This window comes from Primulina tabacum, chromosome 7 (genome assembly GCF_025594145.1).
Source record: "Primulina tabacum isolate GXHZ01 chromosome 7, ASM2559414v2, whole genome shotgun sequence".
In the NCBI taxonomy this organism is placed as follows: Eukaryota; Viridiplantae; Streptophyta; class Magnoliopsida; order Lamiales; family Gesneriaceae; genus Primulina; species Primulina tabacum.
Window position 1 is genome coordinate 13,571,592 of NC_134556.1, and position 18,086 is coordinate 13,589,677.

The 18,086-nt window shown below is 40.6% G+C and overlaps 1 protein-coding gene across 1 annotated transcript; it reads left to right on the top strand.

Annotated features, from left to right (window-relative positions):
- Positions 1 to 1,355: 1,355 nt before the first annotated feature.
- On the top strand, positions 1,356 to 13,964 carry LOC142550580 (uncharacterized). The gene is made up of 3 exons (XM_075659655.1): positions 1,356 to 2,025; positions 2,380 to 2,637; positions 13,918 to 13,964. The coding sequence occupies exons 1-3, from the start codon at positions 1,356 to 1,358 to the stop codon at positions 13,962 to 13,964; spliced, it is 975 nt and encodes a 324-aa protein (XP_075515770.1).
- Positions 13,965 to 18,086: the final 4,122 nt, after the last annotated feature.

An 18,086-nucleotide genomic window follows, 5' to 3' on the forward strand; every position in this document is an offset into this window, starting at 1 on the left:
TTGTGTTATTGGGTTATTGATGGTGCAAATTATGGTTTATTGTTGTAGGATTGCTACCAAGATTATAGATTCAAGGTGTTCTTGTGGTTTGTAAGTGGAATTTCATCCTTTGTGCTCACATGATAATATATGTATGGTATTTCAATGGTTTTAATGTGTTATTTCCTTCATTTGATTCATGTTTATGTATTGATACACTTGTTATATATATTGGAGGCATTTTATGTCTCAATTATTGAAAAGGGAATACAAGAGAAAAGAGTTTACAAAGTGTTTGTTTAAATGCCAAAGAGAGAATTTAAATTGATTTATGGATTGATAGATACATAGTCAGAGATTGCATGCAATTAGTTGATCAACGACCATAGGCTTATATCCCTCAGAGTTGTCGATTTATATCGATGGGATAAGAGCACCACAGACAGAGTTACTATTGATATCAATCCACCATAGTAAAGAGAAATACCATCTCATTGTTATGCTATTCCTACGATATACATGTTTCAGAGTTGATGGTATTTTATGTTTTCAAAGCCATGTTTTACAGATTATACTATGTACATTGTTATGTAAGAGTTCCACTTGCTGAGTTTTATACTCATTTCAGTTATTTCATGTGATGCAGATAAGAGCGACGGGCCGGGACGTTGATTGAGGCCGGAGTCATATGCATACCATGTTGGAAGGAAAATCTTTTGATGGCTTTTCGGAGCATGATCATAGGAATGATAGTTTGTATTTTTGTATACCATTTAAATGATCATGTATTGATTTTGATGTAAACATTTTTATAGAAATGTATTTTGAAACTTCCTTCCATTTGAAAGAAAATTTTAAATTCCGCTGCTACTGTTATTGTAAACGGGTCGAGGTGTCACAGTTAGTGGTATCAGAGCACCGTTCTTCGGACCAATGCATATGACTTCGTCTACTTTCAACTGTCCGGGTATGTTTTCTTTTGCATCTATTCATTGTTATTTATTGATATGTCTTTTGCGAGCACATTGTAGAGTATGCCTCCTAAGTGTAAGGCGTCAGAGGGTGAGGATAGTTCTTCCTCGAGAGTTGTCGACGAGTTCGGCAAGTTGCTTAAAGAGCAGGCCAAAGTCCATAGCGAGCAGATTCGGCACCTGCTTCGATTGCAAGGAACAGGGCAGGGTAGAGATCAAGTGAGAGGCCAAGTAGCTCGGGCAGTTGGCACTGATGCCGTCTTTTCTGCTTTCAAGAGAATGGATCCACCAGAATTCGCAGGTAGCACTGATCCGTTAGTGGCTGTCGAGTGGGTCAAGGCGCTTGAAGCAATCTTCGACCATCTGCAGTATGAGGATAAAGACAGGATCAGCTGTGCAGTATTCATGTTGATAAAGGCTGCACGTATCTGGTGGAATGCCACTAAGGTTGGTGTCGATGTTTCAACTTTGAAGTGGCAAGAGTTCACAGACCTGTTCTATGACAAGTACTTTCCCGACGCACTTCGAGCTAGGAAGGTGACTGAGTTTCTGGAGCTTCGACAGGGAGGCATGAACGTTGATGAGTACATTCTCAAGTTCGAGGAGGGTTCTTTATTTGCTCCGTATATTGCTTCAAATGACAAAGATAAAGGTGCTCATTTCATTCGAGGCCTTAGAGCTGAGATCAGGAGAGATATCAACATGTCCAAGGCTGTGACTTTCAAAGAGATTGTGTCTAAGTCTTTGTTGGCCGAGCAGGACGAGAAAGACATTGCCAGGGAGAGGCAAGCGAGGCACCAGGCCATTGCTCAGAGGGGTCAGAGTTCGAGTCAGCGAGGCAAGGATCGATTCAAGGGGAAAGGCAAAATGGAGCCGAGTCCTAGACCACCGACAGTCCTATCTAATCCTGAGAAGCCATTGTGTCCCAAATGCGGTAGACATCATCGGGGAGAGTGCAGATTTGGCACTCATTCTTGTTATCGTTGTGGCACGGCAGGCCACATTGCCAAAGACTGTCCAAGAGGTGCTAGCCAAGAGAAGGTGCAGGGTCGTATCTTTACGATGACCAAGGAAGGTATAAACCATGATTCTTCTGTGATCTCTAGTACTATTTTAATTTCAGGCAGAGTAGCTACGACTTTGATTGATACAGGTGCTACTCATTCTTTTATGTCTGAATTGTTTTTGAGATCTTTGGGTATAGTTCCTTCTGTTCTTTCCCTCCAGTTCAATGTTGTTTTGCCTTCGGGAGATGTGTTGTGCCCGACATCGATTGTGTATGCGTGCTCTGTTCAAATTGATGGGCGTTTGGTTTTTGCTGATTTGATTGTCATCCCGATGGTTGCATTTGATGTTATACTTGGCATGGATTGGCTATCAACCTATCGTGCAGTGATTGATTGCGTTGCTAAGACGGTGACTTTTGCAGATGATGGCAATAGGGAAGGTATGCTCGCCAGTGCAGGTACTTCGCTGGTCCTTCCTTTTATTTCTTGTCTTGAGGCTGAGAAGTTGTTGTGTAGAGGTTGTGATGTGTTTCTGGCTTCGATTGTGGATGTGGATAGAATGATTAAGTTGAATATAGATGATATCGATGTGGTGAGGGAGTTTGCTGATGTGTTTGAGGATGATGTGCCGGCTTTGCCGCCGGACAGGGATGTTGAGTTTGTGATTGATCTAGCTCCAGGTACGGTTCCTATTTCTAAGGCTCGTATAGGATGGCTCCTACCGAGATGAAGGAGTTGAAAACGCAGTTGCAGGATCTTTTAGACAAGGGTTTTATTCGACCGAGTTCTTTGCCTTGGGGAGCTCCGGTTCTGTTTGTCAAGAAGAAAGATGGGTCGTTGCGGCTGTGTATCGACTATAGGGAGCTCAACAAAGTGACTATCAAGAATAAGTATCCGTTGCCACAGATAGATGATTTGTTTGACCAACTTCAGGGTGCTACAGTATTTTCGAAGATTGATCTTCGGTCTGGCTACTATCAGTTGAAGGTTAGGGAACCTGATATCCCTAAGACAGCGTTCCGGACCAGGTATGGTCACTATGAGTTTCTTGTGATGTCTTTTGGTCTGACCAATGCTCCTTCAGTTTTCATGGATCTGATGAACCGTGTGTTCAAGCCGTATTTGGATAGCTTCGTCATTGTCTTCATTGACGATATCTTGATCTATTCCAAAACCAGAGAGCTTCATGCAGAGCATCTCAGAGTTGTTCTTCAGTTGTTGAGAGAAAAGAGGTTGTTTGCTAAGTTGAAGAAATGTGAGTTCTGGTTGTAGCAGATTTCTTTCTTAGGCCATGTTGTCTCGAAGGATGGTATAGCTGTTGATCCAGCAAAGGTTGAGGTGATTCAGAAGTGGCCTATTCCTATCACTGTCTCTGAGGTACGCAGTTTTCTTGGGTTGGCAGGTTATTATCGTCGTTTCATCTCAGATTTTTCTAAGATTGCCCTGCCGTTAACCAATCTGACGAGGAAGACTGTGAAGTTCGAGTGGTCCAATGATTGCCAGAGTGCATTCCAAGAGTTGAAGGACAAGTTGACGACAGCTCCTGTTCTTTCATTGCCCAGTGGTTCAGAGGATTTTGTTGTGTACACCGATGCATCGAAGAAGGGTCTTGGTGCAGTGTTGATGCAGCGTGGTAAGGTCATTGCCTATGCTTCTCGCCAGTTGAAAGACTATGAGAAGAATTATCCGACGCATGATTTGGAGCTAGCAGCTGTGGTTCTCGCCATGAAGATTTGGAGACATTACTTATATGGCAAAAAGTGTGAAATTTTCACGGACCACAAGAGCTTGAAGTATCTGTTTTCCCAGAAAGAGCTCAACATGCGACAGAGGAGGTGGTTAGAGCTTGTCAAAGACTATGATGTGACGATCAGTTATCACCCGGGGAAGGCGAATGTAGTCGCTGATGCTTTGAGCCGTAAATCGAGTTCTTCCTTGAGTTCGATGATTCAGAAGCCGTTGTTGTTGGACTTGCAACGAGAGGAGATTTCTTTGGTAGTCCCTGGAACCATTGCTCGCTTTTCAGCGTTGGTGATTCGGGCTACATTGACGGACAGGATCCGTAGAGAGCAGACTGTTGATGTTCAGTTGACAGAGATGAGAGCTAGAGCAGAGGAGAAAGGTAACTCAGAGTTTGGGGTGAATGGAGATGGTTTGGTGACTTTCAGAGGCCGTATTTGTGTTCCTATTGGCGATGATATTCGACGAGACGTCTTGACAGAGGCACATACCGCACCATATTCGATAAATCTAGGCAGCACCAAGATGTATCAGGATCTTCGTAGACTCTACTGGTGGCCAGGTATGAAGAAAGATATTGCCATGTTTATTTCTCAGTGCCTAACTTGTCAGCAGGTGAAGATTGAGCACCAGAGACCTGCTGGGACATTGCTATCATTGCCGATTCCTCAGTGGAAATGAGAGCATATTACGATGGATTTCGTGACTGGTCTTCCAAGGACGCAGAAGGGTTTTATTTCTATTTGGGTTATTGTAGATCGATTGACCAAGTCAGCGCATTTTCTCCCAGTCAAGACGACGTATTCCATGAACCAGTATGCCGAGGATTATATAGCAGAGATTGTTAGACTTCACGGTGTCCCTGTGTCGATTGTGTCTGATCGTGACCCTAGATTTACCTCAGAGTTTTGGAAGAGTTTGCACAAAGCTATGGGTTCACGGTTAGCTTTCAGTACAGCATATCACCCTCAGAGCGACGGTCAATCAGAGAGAGTTATTCAGATTCTAGAGGATATGCTCAGAGCTTGCACTATTGATTATTCTGGTAGCTGGGATTCTAAATTGCCTCTTGTGGAGTTCACGTACAATAACAGTTACCAGGCGACGATTGGGATGGCACCGTACGAAGAACTTTATGGCAGGAAGTGTAGATCTCCCTTGTATTGGGATGAGATTGGTGAGAGGAAGATGTTGGGTCCAGAGTTGGTCCAACAGACTGCTGATGTAGTTGCTGTTATTAGAGAGAGGATGAAGACAGCGCAGTCGAGACAGAAGAGCTATGCGGATGTACGTCGTAGGCCGTTGCAGTTTGAGGTTGGCGACCATGTGTTTTTGAAGATAGCACCTCTTAAGGGTGTGATGCGGTTTGGCAAGAAGGGAAAGTTGAGTCCGAGATTTATTGGTCCATTTGAGATCTTGGATAGAATTGGTGATCGAGCTTACAGATTAGCCCTACCGCCAGATCTTGACAGAGTTCACAATGTTTTTCACGTATCGATGCTCAGGAAGTATATTGCGAATCCTTCCCATGTTCTTCGCCACGAGCCATTGGACTTGACGCCGAATTTGACGTACCAAGAGATTCCGGTTCAGATACTGGACCGCAAAGTTAAAGTTTTGAGGAACAAAGATATCGGCATCGTTAAAGTCCTTTGGAGGAATCATATGATTGAAGAGGCTACGTGGGAACCGGAGGATGAGATGAGAGAGAAGTATCCTGAGTTGTTCGTGCAGTGACGTCAATTTCGAGGACGAAATTCTTCTGAGGAGGGAGATTGTAATAGCCAAGCCTGGTGTACGGTATGATTTAAGTTTTCATAAGTTTATTGACTACTTGGTCAAGTTTAGGTATAGTTTGGATGTTAAGAGTTTCGATTTATGATTTATAGTATGGTTGGTTATAGATGATGTGTAGTGCTTTTGTAGCGGCGTTACGATTAAATTCATGATAAATTGTATATTAATCCTAATGAGGTGAGGCCTTTTCCATTAGAAAGATAAGACAGAGGTGTAACTTTCTTATTTTGAGTTTTGTTCAAATCATTGTGGAAGGTAAGCCAAAAGTGCCCCGAAGTGTTTCGTGTGTTTCGACGTTCCTCCAGTGACACATGTTAGGAGAATGGGCATAACGTTTTACTCAGACGTCCAATTGATATGAAATTTTGAGGGATTTAAGACAAGATATAGTGCTACAACTTTGTAGTTTATCACTTTTCCAAATTATGAATGGAAGAGGCGTTTCAGAAGCGATCTTTGGAGTGGCAGTGCGCAGAGTGCGCGCCCGAGCGGGAATAAATGTCCGCCCGGGCGAGCCTACTTCGAAAATTTTGGATTTCTTGCCGAGAGTTCCGCGCCCGAGCGGAAAAATATGTCCGCCCGAGCGGCCAGCAATTTTTAAAAACGTGTTTTCGGATTTTAAGTGTTTAAATGCAAGAGTTGGTCTCATTTTTCTCATTCTTCCTTCTCACTTTTCGTTTCTTCTTCTCTTTGGAGACTAGGGTTCCAATTTCTCTCCTTTCTTTTCTTTAATCCAAGCTTCTTGTTAGTTATTTGTGTTGAGAGCAAGATTATTTTGGGATCAAGGAAGCTAAGGTAAGCTTTTGGTTTGGTTATTTCTTAGTTTTTGGTGTTGGAGATGTTATGGGTTTGTGATGGTGTTGATTCTTTTGCTTTTATGGTATTGTTGTTGGGTTATTGGGTTATTGATAGTGCAAATTATGGTTTATTGTTGTAGGATTGCTACCAAGATTATAGATTCAAGGTGTTCTTGTGGTTTGTAAGTGGAATTTCATCCTTTGTGCTCACATGATAATATATGTATGGTATTTCAATGGTTTTAATGTGTTATTCCCTTCATTTGATTCATGTTTATGTATTGATACACTTGTTATATATATTGGAGGCATTTTATGTCTCAATTATTGAAAAGGGAATACAAGAGAAAAGAGTTTACAAAGTGTTTGTTTAAATGCCAAAGAGAGAATTTTAATTGATTTATGGATTGATAGATACATAGTCAGAGATTGCATGCAATTAGTTGATCAACGATCATAGGCTTATATCCCTCAGAGTTGTCGATTTAAATCGATGGGATAAGAGCACCACAGACAGAGTTACTATTGATATCAATCCACCATAGTAAAGAGAAATACCATCTCATTGTTATGCTATTGCTACGATATACATGTTTCAGAGTTGATGGTATTTTATGTTTTCAAAGCCATGTTTTACAGATTATACTATGTACATTGTTATGTAAGAGTTCCACTTGCTGAGTTTTATACTCATTTCAGTTATTTCATGTGATGCAGATAAGAGCGACGGGCCGGGACGTTGATTGAGGCCGGAGTCATATGCATACCATGTTGGAAGGAAAATCTTTTGATGGCTTTTCGGAGCATGATCATAGAAATGATAGTTTGTATTTTTGTATACCATTTAAATGATCATGTATTGATTTTGATGTAAACATTTTTATAGAAATGTATTTTGAAACTTCCTTCCATTTGAAAGAAAATTTTAAATTCCGCTGCTACTGTTATTGTAAACGGGTCGAGGTGTCACAATGCTAGTCAAAGCTGCACGTATATGGTGGAATGCTACCAAAGTAGGTGTTGATGTTCCGGCAATGAAGTGGCAAGAGTTCACTGATCTCTTCTATGACAAGTACTTTCCAGATGCACTTCGAGCTAGGAAGGTGACTGAATTTTTAGAGCTTCGCCAAGGAGATTTGAATGTTGGTGAGTACATTCTGAAGTTCGAGGAGGGCTGTCTGTTTGCCCCGTATATTGCTTCCAACGACAAGGATAAAGGTGCTCATTTCATTAGAGGCCTTCGAGTAGAGATGCGGAGGGATATCAACATGTCGAAAGCTGTGACATTCAAAGAGATTGTGGCCAAGGCTTTGTTGGCCGAGCAAGATGAGAAAGACATTGCTAGAGAGAGACAGACGAGGCAGCAGGCTATGGCTCAGAGAAGTCAAGGTTCAAGCCAAAGAGGAAAAGATAGATTCAAAGGGAAAGGCAAGATGGAACCGAGTTTTAAAGTACCAACAATTCCATTTGATCCAGAGAAGCCATTGTGTCCCAAGTGCAATAGGCCTCATAGAGGTGAGTGCAGGTTTGGTTCTTATACTTGTTACCGATGTGTTACTGCAGGCTATATTGCCAAGGATTGTCCGAGAGGATCGGGTAAAGAGAAGGTGCAGGGTCGCATCTTCACCATGACGAAGGAAGGTATAAATCTTGTTTCTTCTGTGATCTCTAGTACTATTTTAATTTCAGGCAGAGTAGCTACGACATTGATAGATACAGGAGCTGCTCATTCTTTTATGTCTGAATTATTTTTGAGATCTTTGGGTATAGTTCCTTCTGTTATTCCCCTTCAGTTTAATGTTGTATTTCCTTCGGGAGATGTGTTGTGCCCGACGTCTATTGTGTATTCATGTTCTGTTCAAATCGATGAGCGGGTGGTTTATGCTGATTTGATTGTTATTCCGATGGTTGCGTTTGATATTGTACTTGGCATGGATTGGCTATCAACTTACCGTGCAGTGATTGATTGCGTTGCCAAGACGGTAAAATTTGCAGATGATGGTAATAAGGAAGGTATGCTTGCCAGTTCAGGTACTTCGCTGGTTCTTCCTTTTATTTCGTGCCTTGAGGCTAAGAAGTTGTTGTTTAGAGGTTGTGATGGGTTGGTTTTTGGCTTCGATTGTTGATATGGATGGAATTGTGAAATTGAATATTGATGATATTGATGTGGTGAGAGAGTTCTCTGATGTATTTGAGGATGATGTGCCCGGTTTGCCACCGGACAGAGATGTGGAGTTTGTGATTGATCCAGTTCCAGGTACGGTTCCTATTTCTAAGGCTCCGTATGTGGGGTCCCGGACGCTAATCATCTTCTTAATCATCTATTGTCATGCACACATACAAAACAAGACAACAGCCGGATACTCCGGTGAGAATAAATCCCAGTATAAAACATGTATACTTGCATATACACAGTATAAATCATAAAGCATATTATCATGCATAAAACTCATAACAATAGGTTTCATAGTCTAAGAAACAAAATCAAAATAAGCATGCAGTAACAATGGATTCCATAATCTCTGGAATCAAAATAAAATAAGCATGCAACTCAATTCAATTCATATCTTGACTCGACTCGACTCTAACTCTAGGGATCCCGGTGTGAATAAAACGTCACTGTCTGTCACCTACCCTCCCAATCGGGGTAACTGTACGTCTTATTCCTAGACTTCGGTCATGTCTGTATCGAATGTCTACAATCGGAGTGAATCTGATCCGAAGCGTCGATACCACCGAACATCTAGTTTAGCAAGTCTGCTAATGACTCTCCTATCTCAATGCTTGAATATAACTCTATAAACAAGACATAATAATAATCAAATATCAATAGCAAATCTAGTGTGTGATTTAGGGAAACTCCAACCAAGTCTGATTCGAGTCGTATCTCCCGAATTCACATGAATTATACCTTTCTCTTCTCGGTCTGATGAAGACGAAGTCTTGTATTCCAATCTGTCCATATCCAAATCTGAGAATGACAATCATATAAATACCCTATCAGTATATAACTCAATTCAAGACCTGTTCTGATCAATACTCAAATCGGTAAATAATCTTATCCATATCTGAACAAGGTACAATCTAACTCATATCAATAATATCACGATACAATCGAAATCATTACTGAACCGGATCAATATCAATCTACTGATGTTTCGACGGCATAATAAAACAGTCTTAATAACCCCGTCAATCTCAACATCCAGATATAATAACACAGCTCATAATCCTCATCATAAACATCTATCCATTCTGAAATAATAATGTTGAGTATCATTCTATCAATCTTCAACTCAATTCAATACATGTACGTAGTAATATTCTATCTCGGTACATTTTTGTAGCATAACAGCGTCTTATCGGTATACCGGCAACTCAAATGTCATCTGTAATATCAACAAGTCATAATTCTTGATCACCATCACCCATAAGACTGAAAATCTGTATATTCTCATATACATATATGCTGGAATTTCACACTAATCGCATATTCTATCCGTTTTTCAATCCGATACCAAATATATGTGCTCCTTCATTTCGACAACAGATAATATCAAGCATATATAGATTCCTCCAACATCTTAATATCAAACATGCTGAAAGTAATAAAGTATATACCCTTTCGAAGCTCTTGTCAAGACGAACGCGAATCTAAGCTCGGATTTAAGTTTGGATGGCTAGATGTTGCACAACCTCAATTATCGAGAGGAAGAACTTTGAAGCTTTCATGGAGTTCCTTCTGGGTTCGTGTTTCTGAATGAAAGGGATGAAGGAGACAACACCTCATATTGCATGGCTAAGGGCAAGTGTCATTATTTTTCCATAACCACGTTTCACCGCGGGTGCGATGGCTTCTTGACCGCAGGTGCGGTCTGCTCTCGGCAGCCCTATCCAAAATGCAGAGACATCGACCGCGGGGGCGCTCTGGTTTACCCCGCGGGTGCGCTCACCCTACTGTAGCAGCACCGCGGGTGCACTACCTCTGGGACCGCGGGTGCGGTGTTGCTACTGTAATTCTATTCAAATTTCTGTCCATGCACTGCGGGTGCGGTGTTGCTACTGTAATTCTATTCAAATTTCTGTCCATGCACCGCGGGTGCGCTGCTTCTGGACCGCGGGTGCGGTGACCCTACTGTAAAAATGGCCAACTTTCTGCCCATCAACCGCGGGTGCGGGCTTGTTCGTAGCGCGGGTGCGGTCTCTTTCTTCAAGCAACACTTCATAATCTCATTTAGTGCCTCTCATTACATGTCATGCATACTCATATCTTCTGAATATCACATCAATGAAGACTAATAAATCTCGAGCCTTACACCGTATAGAATGGCCCCTACAGAAATGAAAGAGTTGAAGACGCAGTTGCAAGATCTTTTGGATAAAGGTTTTATTCGGCCGAGTTCTTCGCCTTGGGGAGCTCCAGTTCTTTTTGTCAAAAAGAAAGATGGGTCTTTGCGGTTGTGCATTGACTATGGAGAAATCAACAAAGTGACGATTAAGAATAAGTATCCGTTGCCATGGATAGATGATCTTTTTGACCAATTGCAGGGGGCTACAGTGTTTTCAAAGATTGATCTACGATCTGGTTATTATCAGTTGAAAGTTAGGGAATCTGATATCCCTATGACGGCATTTCGGACCAGGTATGGTCATTTTGAATTTCTGGTTATGTCGTTTTGTCTGACTAATGCTCCTTCAGTCTTCATGGATCTTATGAACCGGGTGTTCAAGCCGTATTTGGTTAGTTTTTTCATTGTTTTTATTGATGACATATTGATCTATTCCAAGACCAGAGAGCTTCACTCAGAACATCTCAAAGTTTTTCTTCCGTTGTTGAGAGAGAAGAGGTTGTATGCTAAGTTGAAGAAGTGTGAGTTCTGGTTGGAGCAGATTTCTTTCTTAGGCCATGTTGTTTTGAAGGATGGTATAGCGGCTGATCCAGTAAAGATTGAGGCGATACAGAAGTGGCCTATTCCTACCACTGTATCAGAGGTACGCAGTTTTCTTGGTTTGGCGGGTTATTATCGTCGCTTTATTTCAGATTTTTCCAAGATTGCCCTGCCGTTAACCATTCTGACGAGGAAGATTGTGAAGTTTGAGTGGTCTAATGAATGTCAGAGTGGATTTCAAGAGTTAAAAGATAAGTTGACGACAGCTCCTGTTCTTACATTGCCCAGTGGTTCAGAGGATTTTGTTGTTTTTACTGATGCATCGAAGAAGGGTCTTGGTGCAGTGCTGATGCAACGTGGAAAGGTTATAGCTTATGCTTCTCGTCAATTGAAAGATTATGAAAAGAATTATCCTACGCATGATTTGGAACTGGCAGCTGTGGTTTTCGCCCTGAAAATCTGGAGACACTATTTATATGGCGAAAAGTGTGAAATTTTCACGGACCACAAAAGTTTAAAGTATTTGTTTTCCCAGAAAGAGCTCAATATGCGGCAAAGAGGGTGGTTAGAGCTTGTCAAAGATTATAATGTGATGATTAGTTACCACCCAGGGAAGGCGAATGTTGTAGCGGATGCTTTGAGCCGTAAGTCAAGTTCTTCTTTGAGTTCTATGATTCAGAAGCCATTGTTGTTGGACTTGCAACGAGAGGAGATAGCTTTAGTAGTACCTGGAACCATTGCTCGCTTTTCAGCGTTGGTTATTCGGGCTACTTTGACAGACAGGATCCGTAGAGAGCAAGCCAATGATGTACAGTTGACAGAGATGAGAGCTAGAGCAGAAGAGAGAGGTAATTCAGAGTTTGAGATGAATAGAGATGGTTTGATGACATTTAGAGGCCGTATTTGCATTCCTGTTGGTGATGATATTCGGCGAGACGTCTTGACAGAGGCACATACCGCGCCATACTCGATACATCCAGGTGGTACGAAGATGTATCAGGATCTTTGTAGACTCTATTGGTGGCCAGATATGAAGAAAGATATTGCGATGTTTATTTCTCAGTGCCTAACTTGTCAGCAAGTGAAGATCGAGCACCAGAGACCTGCTGGGACATTGTTGTCATTGCCGATTCCTTAATGGAAATGGGAGCATATTACGATGGACTTCGTGACTGGTCTTCCAAGGACGCAGAAAGGTTATAACTCTATTTGGGTTATCGTTGATCGGTTGACCAAGTCAGCGCATTTTCTTCCAGTTAAGACAACGTATTCCATGAACCAGTATACATGTTATGAATATCTGTTTTTATATTGTTTATATGATTGCATGTATACATGATTTATACTGGGAATGTAATTCTCACCGGAGTTATCCGGCTGTTGTCTTGTTTTTATGTGTGCATAACAACAGGTGGGACAGGATCAGGGTCAAGAAGAGAACGAGGCTGGACTAGATAGCGTGGAGATCCGGGCTCAGAAATAAATTAGGAGACAGCACTGATATGTAGTTGAACCTAGTTGGATTATTGTAGACAATACAGGACTTGTATGTTTATATTTAATATGTAATTCAGATTGATTTACATAACGTTTCCGCTTTGTATTTTTTTAAAAAAAAATTTAGACCCAATTTATTATAATTGATTGATTAATTCTAAGAACGATTAAAAACTTTAATTAGCGTCCGGGTCGCCACATCAGGTGGTATCAGAGCTTTAGGTTCCAGAACAATAGGTTCTAGAACTGTAGGTTCTTGAGACTTAGATAGAAGCTAGTGAGCGAGGTAGAATGTGTTTTCTTTCCTTGCATGTGATTGCTAGCATGTAATTTATTATAATGTTGAATTACATTGTATATGTTAATATTGCAGTATGTTTTACAGTTTTGGAAAATACATGTTACCTGAATATCTGAGTTGATTTGGTAATGTGTATTATTTGAAAATGAATCTGATACGAATCCTCGTACGAATGAAAGGCAAGCACGAATATAGAAATCACACCCTCAATTCAATAACAAACAAGGAACGATTATGTTGTCCCGATCTTTTGAAACAAGTAACGGTTTTGTGATATTCACCTCTAAGCGATTATAACTTATCAACAAATATCAACGATAAAACAATTGAATTTGAAACGAACCTTCAAAGAACTTGTTTTGAAAATCCGTGCGAAGAACAATCGACAAACGCCATAAAGATGGAATCTTTGATAAGTTTGATTTTGATAAACACAAAGCACAAGCCTTGCAAATTGAGAGAAATCTCCAATAATTTGATATCAATCTGCAATGATTTCGTTCATCCCCCTTACAATACATTATATAAACAATAAAAATAAGAAAAGTTGTGTGAAAAGGCTTAAATAAGATAACTAGCAACTTTGACACGGAAGTGCGCCAAAAGACTGCGGGTGCGGTGCTTGTTTGACCACGGGTGCGGTGTAGCTTCGGCAATAGACCGCGGGTGCGCTAATGATTTGACCGCGGGTGCGGTGCAGCTTCGGGAAATTTTCTTAAATTTGATTATCATGGACCGCGGGTTCGGTCCTTGCTTTAGCGCGGGTGCACTGGACCTTCGGCAATTGCACTTGAATAACATTCTAAAGACCTCCAATATTATTCCCATGATTCCCAACCTCTTCTAATTTAGTCATCCAATTTGTAGATCCTCCTTGGTAGTTCATCATGAGTCCTTGAAGTGCTTCTTTAAACTTCTTGCTACGTCTCTTCGTTATAGGTCCTTCGGGCAATACCAACGACTCCTATGCTTTCTTTGGTGCTTGATCAACCACGTTTGCATCATTCTCCCCTTCTTGAAAAGGATTTGTCCTCAAATCTTGATCATCTCCTACATCAAACAACGAAAGATCACTAACATTAAAAGTAGAACTGACATTGTACTCACCTGGTAGGTCTAATTTGTAGGCATTGTCGTTGATCTTTTCAAGCACTTGAAATGGTCCATCACCCCTAGGTAAGAGTTTCGAACGTCGCTTTTCTGGAAATCTTTCCTTTCTTAAGTGCAACCAGACCCAATCTCTCTTTTCAAAAACCATCTTTTTCCTCCCCCTGTTGGCTTGCTTCGTATATTGTAAATTCTTCTTCTCGATGTTATTCTTGACCTTCTCATGCAAACTTCAAACAAATTCAGCTTTCTTCTTGCCACCCATGTTCAACCTTTCACTCACAGGCAAAGACATCAAATCCAAAGGAGTTAAAGGATTAAAACCATAAACAATCTCAAATGGTGAATAATTCGTAGTAGAATGCACGCTACGGTTATAAGAAAACTCAACAAATGACAAACATTCTTCCCAATTTTTCAAGTTCTTTTTGAGTATAGCACGCAAAAGTGTTCCTAGAGTTCTATTAACAACTTCAGTTTGTCCATCCGTTTGAGGATGACATGTAGTAGAAAACAACAGTTTAGTGTCAAGCTTAGCCCACAAAGTTTTCCAAAAGTAACTCAAAAATTTAACATCACGGTCAGATACAATAGTCCTAGGCATACCATGCAACCTAACGATTTCCTTAAAGAAAAAATCTGCAATGTTGGATTCATCTTCGGTTTTATGACAAGCAATAAAATGTGCCATTTTAGAGAATCTATCAACAACAACAAATATTGAATCTCTCCCCTTCTTAGTCCTTGGCAAACCTAAAACAAAATCCATAGAAATATCAATCCAAGGTTCACTAGGAACAGGAAGTGGTGTATACAATCCATGTGGTTGTGTTATAGACTTAGCTTGTCTACAAGTAATGCATTTTTCATAAACACGTTCAACATCATGTTTCATATGTGGCCAATAAAAATGCTCATGCAAACAACTCAAAGTTTTAGCCACACCAAAGTGCCCCATCAAACCACCACCATGTGCCTCCCTCACAAGTAATTCACGAATTGATGACTTAGGAATGCACAATCTATCTTCTCTAAATAAAAACCCATTATGCAAATAAAATTTATCATGTGGATCATGCATACATGTTTCAAATACTTCCTTAAATTCCTCATCCATCGCATACAATTCTTTCACATATTCAAATCCTAAGATTTTTGAATCCAAGGTAGAAATTAGTACGTACCTCCGTGATAGTGCGTCGCCCGCTACATTATCCTTACCTTGTTTGTATTTGATTATGTAGGAAAATGTTCCTATGAATGCCACCCACTTGGTATGCCGCTTGTTCAGTTTCTGTTGTCCCCTAAGGTACTTTAGAGACTCATGATCGGTATGGATCACAAACTCCTTAGGCCTCAAGTAGTGTTGCCACATCTCAAAAGTCCTCACAAGCGCGTACGACTCCTTGTCATACGTTGGATAGTTCAGTGCTGCTCCATTGAATTTCTCACTAAAGTACGCCACCGATCATCCTCCTTGCATCAAAACACCTCCAATACCTACACCTGAAGCATCACATTCAATTTTAAAAGTATTAGAAAAATCAGGCAAAACAAGTATAGACGCATTAATTAATTTTTGTTTAATAATATTAAAAGACTTCTCTTGCTCCTCGCCCAATGGAATGAAACGTTCTCCTTAATCACCGCCGTCATCGGTGCCGCCAGTGTGCTAAAATCTTTTACAAACCTCCTATAGAAGCTTGCAAGACCATAAAAGCTTCGAACTTGACTATCATTAGCAGGCATTGGCCAATCTCGAATAGCACTTACCTTGTCCTCATCCACTTGTATCCCCTGTCGCTGAAGCTCCTTAGTCTCATCCGGATTGCTTCTATAAGCTGGACGATTTGGCAATGCACTTCCGGGCACAAAATCAATTTGGTGCTCAATCCCCCTCAATGGTGGTATTCCTTGAGGTAGATCCTCCGGAAATATATCATCAAACTCCTGCAAAAGGGAAACAACAATGCTCGGAAGATTTCCGGCTATATCACTTGTGTTAAAGAGAATCTCTTTGTAAAGAATCAACACAAGTGTATCATGTGTGTGCAACAATTATTTCATATTACTCTTTCTTTCGGCCTCATCTCTTTTTTCTTTTGTCGTTGGTCTTCCATGATTTGTATTGGGGACAAAGGAAGTAAAACAATGGGTTCTTTCTTGAGTACAAAAGAATATCTATTTTTAAACCCATCATGTGTCACTTGCCTATCATATTGCCATGGTCTCCCTAACAAAATATGACAAGCATGCATTGGCACCACATCACATAACACCTCATCAATATACTTCCCAATCGAAAACGCAACCAAGACTTGTTTATTCACTTTCACTTTAGCACAGTCATTCAACCACTGTAGCTGATATGGTTGAGGATGTTTGAAAGTAGGCAAGCTCAATTTTTCAACCATCTCAAAACTAGAAACATTGGTACAACTTCCTCCATCTATAATAAGATTGCAAACCTTGCCATTGACAAAACACCTAGTATGGAATAAGTTTTCCCTTTGGTTAGTTTCTTTCTCCTTGACTTGGGTACTCATTATACGCCTAGTCACTAATGCTTCGCCCACAACTGCCTCATATCCCTCATCAGGATCCTCTAATGCAGGCATCTCATCTTCATCCTCTCCATCATCTCCCTCACTATAAGATTCATACTCCCCATAATTATTCAACACCATCACTCTTTTATTGGGACATTGGCTAGCAATATGGCCAACTCCTTGACACCTAAAACATTTAATATCTCTAGAACGATTAATAGTAGTTTCAGGTTTACCTTGCACTCCATGCTTAGGCGCCTCCTGTTTAATGTCAACTTTGGGTTTGACCACTACCTTGCTTTCTTCACGTTTAACAACGTTGGAACGCCAAGGTGTTGATGTATTCCCATATTGTGTGGTACGGCCAACTCCTCTCCTTTTGAGTTGTTGCTCCACTTTTATCGCCATCTGCACCATTTCATCTAGATCCAAGTAATGTCTAAGCTCCACTTGGTCTTGAATTTCCCTATTCAAACCGCACAAAAAACGAGCCATAGTAGCCTCACTATCCTCATCTATGTTTGCTCTAATCCTGACTACTTCCAACTCTTTATAGTAGTCCTCAACACTCTTCACACTATGTCTCAAAGTTTGTAACTTTTTAAACATTTCTCTATAGTAGTGATTTGGTACAAACCTCTTCCTCATTACGCTCTTCATCTCAGCCCAAGTTTCTATAGGCCTCTCATTGCATCTTCTCTTAGTGGTCAGTAATTGATCCCACCAAATAAGTGCATAATCAACAAATTCAACCACGACCAACCTAACATTCTTTTGTTCGGAATAATGGTGACAATCAAACATGAATTCAACTCCCTTTTCCCATTCTAAATGCTACCTATGTTATTATCTTCCTTATTCACATCATCGTACCTACCCCGTAAGGCTTCTCTTCTTCCCCTACCAAATCCTCTACCTCTTCCGCTCCTACCCCAGTTCTCGTTTTAACTCTCCTCTTCTACTCCTAATTCATAATCATCCTCTTCTTCTTCGACTGTACCCAAACCTTTAGGTTTAGATTTATTTTCACTAGTGCTAACTTCAAGCCTATCCAACCTCTCATATAAAGGATCCAACTCGGCCCTCATCATTCTACTAAAATGCCCAAATAACGCCTCCATTTGAACCTTAGACAACCCCTGGTTCGAACTCTCTCCTACTTCCCTCTCCATTTTAATTTCAGATTTTATACCTGCAATAAAATGTTAGTAGAAATAAAAGATTTTCCTCACCCAAATTCTCACGATCATTCCAAAGAAATAACACTCGCACTCAAATGTTTTTCACTCGAATTTGATAGTTCTCTCAAAGGTGTGCTCAATCTTTATATTTTCTTTTTATCAAACTAACAAGATTCAACTTGTGAACACTTGCAACTGTCTCACTTGGATTGCACAACAAACAAGAACGATAGAATAACACAGAACAAATTTTTTTTTTTTTCGAAAATTC